Source organism: Nicotiana tabacum, chromosome 6 (genome assembly GCF_000715075.1).
Source record: "Nicotiana tabacum cultivar K326 chromosome 6, ASM71507v2, whole genome shotgun sequence".
NCBI classification, from domain to species: Eukaryota; Viridiplantae; Streptophyta; class Magnoliopsida; order Solanales; family Solanaceae; genus Nicotiana; species Nicotiana tabacum.
Window position 1 is genome coordinate 14,522,774 of NC_134085.1, and position 5,878 is coordinate 14,528,651.

The window sequence follows — 5,878 nt, forward strand, 5'->3', positions numbered from 1 at the left end:
CAAATAAAAATATTAGTACATGATGGACCAGACAGATGAGAGAAAAAGACCAATTCATAAATTATTATTTACTGATAAGAACTCTTTCACTATAAAAGTTATGAAACTGTGTTCATTCCTGAAATGTTGACCATGTTCATGGAAAATAAAATTTAGTAAGAGGCTACTAAAGTACAACTTGCACAACCCAACAGACAACCTTCCACAGCACCCAAGTGTGACCTAGCGGACAACCTTCCACAGCACCCAAGTGTGACCTAGCGGACAACGAAATGCGTAAAAACAATGGAGATAGAGTTCAAAATGCGTAGATGATTTCTCTCTATCTGCCTGAGTAGTGAGGGTAAAGTTATACGGTACCCAAAGGCGAACCAAGATTTTTACGCGACGGGGCACAATATTCTGCTCAACCGGTGCCCCCTAAAGGCTTTTAGTGTTCAGGGTGTCAAGTGCTTTAAATTAACTATTTTCAAGGTATAAACATATACATGAAGCTTACGGGGTCCGGTAACTCCTCACTATAACATATATGTCCGCCTCTGACGGTGACCCCTCATGGTATGATGGTCGGAGATTGCACCGCCTCTGACGGTGACCCTTCATGGTACCTATGATGGTCGGAAATTGCAGGTACCTGATAGAAATAGTCAAGGTGTGCACAGGCTGATCCCAACCATACCGCTAAACAAAAAAAAAGAGACAAACTTCCAAAGTTCCATTTTAAGTTAGGGTTGACTTAATGATCTCCGGATTAAACCTCATCCTCAACCTCTTGGACCCGAGCTTTAACAGATTATTTGAAGTTTTAAGTTAAGATAGGGACACTAACAAGAAAAAAAGGCTAGAGCAAACTGAGAGCATAAGCCAAGTAGGCATTTTGGGCAGAGTTGAGGAAGATTAGTCACCTCCAAATAAATACTAACTGTGAACAAATGCAATAAACAGTTACAATTAACTTGAACAGAATCAAGAACTTTCAAAAGTAACCTGGTTCTGTATCAGGATTTTCTTACACAAAAATTGCAATTGGAGGGTTACATACCAATGTTACAGTTTCAGAGGAGGCAGAGCGGGAAATGCGCATCTTGATTCTCAGAATGAGCATTGGAATAATGGAAAAACTAGGCGTTCTACATCATGCCAAGCTGTAGGTGCCTGGTTGTTAGTTCTGTACAGAAACCGATGACTGATTGGGAATGAAATACACGAATTAGAACTATTACAGTTCTGAATATGATTCAGACAGCGATTCGTCTTCAGGTGGTCTCTGTTGGTTATAAGCAAAAGGAGGTGGTGGAGGATCGACAGACAGAGTTCCCTCCAGTACCTTGACTACCTCTCCCATTGATGGCCTCATACGTTCATCACCTTGTAAGCACCAAAATGCAATTCTAAATGCTCGTTCTAACTCTTCCAAGTCGACGCCACCCTCAATTCGCTGATCAATGGCCATTTCTCTTTCAGCTTTAACCCATTTTTCGTATGCCCAATAACAAGCCTCATCCGCATCTTGCCGTCCGGTGATTAATACAACCATCATCTTACCAAAATCTCTTACATCTGTCTCTGCTAGTCCCCCACTACTGGACGCCTCAGCTTGAATCGTCCTCAGCCCAAATTCACTTACTTTAGCCTCTAATTCTTCATCTAAGAACACATTCTCACATTTCAAATTTCCATGACTAACAAACTCCCTACATCCTGTATGCAAGTAAGATATGGCTCTTGCCACTGACAAACATATATCTATTCTTTTCGTCCATGTCAATCTCTTGCACATTCTAGGTTCTTCTAAACATTTGTCAATCGAACCATACTTGGCAAGCTCATAAACCAATAACCTACGGCCTGACTCACAGCAATAACCGTCCAACCTCAAAAGATTTTTGTGATATATACTTCCTATTTTTAGGACTGCACTCCGAAACCTCCTTTCTTCTATAGAGGCATTAAGATCTTTAACCGCAACAAGCCTGGTATCTGGAAGTACACCTTCGAACACATTCTGTCCAATTTGTTTCTTAAAATTGTCTGTCAGATCTTTGATTTCCGAGTAAGACAACACGATGCAACCGGTAGCATTAGGCACCGTATGGGCCGGAACAGATTTCTGCATCATACTTTTCCTTCTCCTGAACAGGTAAACTCCAATCCCGAATTGAAGCATGAAAAACACAACAACTGATCCAGCAGCGACTTCTAACAGACAAGCAACACAGATTTTCTGTGATACCTTTCTCGGAGCAGGTACAGGCGCAGGTAAAACAGCAATTGGGTCTGAACAAGTCTTGACAAAAGTAATGGAACCCAAAGAGGGATCTGATTGACCGCCAACGTATTGGGACTTCATCATGTGGCATTGTGCAGTCCCATTGTTGATGAAGGATGCTGCATGGCAGGACGGGTCTTTCTGACACAGACTTCTACACTGCTGCAAATTGGTTTGCACAACTGTTTTGTTTGGTGGGTATATCCCGTACAAGTACATATGATCATATCGGATCATGGATGAACCAGACTCACAAGTTGGTTTGTATGGAATCAGACATTTGGTGTTTGTGTCTCTAGTAGATCTAAATGGACACTGACAAACATAAGAGTCTGATGCATTAAAGATGCATATACCTTGGTTAGCACATGTCGCAAAGACGTCACACTGATTGATTACAGCTTGCCAAACTGTTGTCCATGACGTGGCATTAGTTTTCCACGAGTACATCCGAAGATTACCATCAGAATCTAGTCTCAGGAACCGAAACTTCACATCAGGATCACTGTAGTCTTCACCATAGACAGACGAAACAACTTTTGATCTTTGATCAATTAGTCGGAGGATTCCGTCAGAGCCAAGAATGGACCGGACAGCAGGTTGAGAAGGACCCCCAACAGTCCAGTAAATGACAGTGGAGTCCCACCTAAGTTGCATCTCACCAGAAACATTCATAACAAGACTGTAATAACTTGCTAAAGAATCCCTGCTAGAAGCTCGAAGAGTATGGCCAACAGATAAACTCTGGCCAGGAAGCAATGTGTCAGATGGACTTTCAAAGCTCTGCCAAACAGCACTCTTATTCCTATTTAACAGCACAAAGTTGCCATTATCGAGCAGAACAGCTGATTCAACAGATGCATTGCCAGTTTTGTTTTGCCAAGCAATTTTTTCCGTTGCTGGATCAAACAATATCATTTCCCCACTTCGGGAAAGCTCAAAATATGCTTTGCTACTAACTTTAACATTGCCTGCCGTCCAAATGGCTGTTTGTTCACTGCTAGGAATATAAATCGAATTGAAACGGATGCCAAAGATATACTGGTCGGAGGAGTTCAAGAATCCAACTGCATAGTCCCCGTTGGATGAGACCCAACAATTGTTCTCTTCTACTGTTAGTTTGGAACCCAAAGGAATTTGCGAACTGACTACTGAAAAGAGCAAGAATCCAATAGAGACAGAAAGCAGCAAATTCGAATAACAGGCTATTCTGTCTCCTCTAACCATGTCTATTTCTGCTTGCGGAAGCAGATGAAAAGACAGAAAACTGGTTCCAGCTTCTGCATATCAACAAAAAACTTGTTTACTCGTTCCGCTGGACTACAGTAATTTAGCAACTGTAAAAGGCTTACAAGATCAAGCAATTCTAGAGCAGAAAGAATAACAATGACCATAAGAAACCAAAACCAGGTAAAAACTATTCCTTTGAAAAGGAATTGAAATACATCTATCAAATCTAAGGCCAAACTCTCAAGCTGCCAATAGCTTCCAGGTTTGAAGCAAGATCAACAACAACAACAACTACAGACTCAATGTATTCCCACAAGTAGCTTCTAGGGAGAAGTAGTGTGTACGCAGACCTTATCCCTATCTTTAAAAGGCAGAGAGGGCTATTTCCGGTAGACCTTGGCTCAGGTTTGCAACAAGATCAGGCAAACAAAAAGTGGGAAAATGATGTGAAAAGAATGGAGGTATGATTAAAGGATAAAGATGAAATATAAAGTTTAGTACCTCAAAAAAGACATTCAAAGCCCCATAAGTGGGAAGGAGCTGGCAATGAATACTGCCTGCAGACACTTTCATGAAACAGCAAATGCTCCTCTATTGCCCTATAAGAAATTTGCCATGTGAGAAAACAAAAACAAAATCCACAGCTTATGATTGAATTAAAGAGCTTATGACCTACAAAATATCAAACTGGACCATAAAATAACAGTAAACAAAGAAAACTAGGAACATGAAGAAATATATTAATGGCTAAAAAAATAGCTTTGGATTGAAATCCTGGTTCAAATGGGACCCAATTTAGGTCAATATGATGACCCTTTTAAGCATATTCAATCACTATTCTAAGGCTTTAAAGTAACACTAGAAAATGTTTTGCCAGCATCCAAAGTTGAAGACCTAATCACTACTATATTATCCCAAAAACTGAATAAATTAAAATGAAAAAGTCAATGAAAACGCATATACTTTGACAAATACACGCTACAAAGTAACCTTGTGTCCACATACACAAATAACATATACTACATCTCAAATTCTTTAAGCCAAAAAAAAAAAAACAATTAGATAAGAGAAAACTTATCTAGGTGCACATGCAAGAGAGATTTTCTTCAAAAATTGAATCTTTGGGACAAATGTAGTACAAATTTGAACAACAAAAACACTATAGACCAAACAAAATTCCAAAAGTTGAAAACTAAAATGACCATTAAAATGGAGATCCTCAAAAGGGTATTCGCTAAACTTCAAGAAAATGAAAACCCAAGTGGTAAAAAAGCTTAAAATGCAGTAGACATCAACATTCCTCAAAGAAAAAGCAGAAAGTTGGTATCTTGGGAGAATTTGAGTGGTCAGTGAAAGAGATGTGACTCACCAGTAAAGAGAGAAAACTCTGTGCCTCACATTGTGGATTTTTTCTTTACTCTTATCTTAGACTGAAAAAGCAGAGAAGGGGCTGCCGGAAAATCAAGAAAGAAAAAGTTCCGGTGAGAAAAAAGGGAATGGTCTGAAAAGGTTTGAGACACTTTGGAAAAATGTCTATCAATCTTTTTGGAGAATTTTTTTCTTGAAAAGAAGGATTTGATAATTTTTCGTTACCAATGCAAGTTTTTTGTTGTCTTCTTCGTTTAGTGTTACCTTTTTTTTTTCTTTTTTCTTTATATTTTTTCCTTCTTGGAGTTTTGCAAATTTTGGGTTTTGTGTAGCTGTTGGAATTTTGAAAATTTTCCAGCTAAGTTTTTAAGAGGTGCTAAAAGAGTCAGCAAAAAAGAAAGAAAAAAGTTAGAGCGTCGCAACTCATTTGGAGTTGAACTTTGACTGTTGACTTTTGTGGTCTGTTTTGGTTCAGACTGTGACAGAGTAATAAGCTGCCCTAAGACATAAGGACGTCATTGAGTAATCTTTTGACAAATTAGCACTTTGGACGATGGTTACTTGGTGTATTGTATGTATATTGTTACTTAGAGAGATTGTTTGGTTGGAATATGATTTATATCGGTATAAATTATGCCGGTATAAGTTATATTAGGATAAATTATGCTGGAATTATTATTTATTTGTTGTTTGATATGTTGTATTAAGAATGACAATTGCATAATTTTTAAGAAGAAGATATAAGTTATACCGGTGCTAATTATCGCGCCCTCTATACGGTATAAGTTATCCCAGTGTTAAAATTAACACCGGAATAACTTATACCTAATTTGCTAACCAAACAAAGTATTAAGGTGGTATTAAATTTTTATACCACCCCTATACCTTCTTATACCTCATACCAAACGACCCCTAAATATATTATTTATTTTGATTGTCACTGAAATTTTATTGTATTGTGTTGTTAAATTGTTGTTATATAACGAGAAAAAGTGTCACTTTATGGAACGA

General features: G+C 38.4%; 1 protein-coding gene across 1 annotated transcript; it reads right to left on the reverse strand.

The window, feature by feature from the left end:
• Window positions 1–887: 887 nt before the first annotated feature.
• Window positions 888–5,202, reverse strand: LOC107815115 (G-type lectin S-receptor-like serine/threonine-protein kinase SD3-1). The gene is made up of 3 exons (XM_016640629.2): window positions 4,869–5,202; window positions 4,001–4,098; window positions 888–3,549 (listed from the first exon to the last, which is right to left on the reverse strand). Exon 3 carries the CDS (start codon window positions 3,494–3,496, stop codon window positions 1,220–1,222), a length of 2,277 nt encoding a protein of 758 aa, XP_016496115.2. The 5' UTR covers window positions 3,497–3,549; window positions 4,001–4,098; window positions 4,869–5,202; the 3' UTR covers window positions 888–1,219.
• Window positions 5,203–5,878: the final 676 nt, after the last annotated feature.

Bases quoted from the DNA above. Each gene is read 5' to 3' on its own strand.
- LOC107815115 (XM_016640629.2), bottom strand. From the start codon at position 3,496: ATGGTTAGAGGAGACAGAATAGCCTGTTATTCGAATTTGCTGCTTTCT.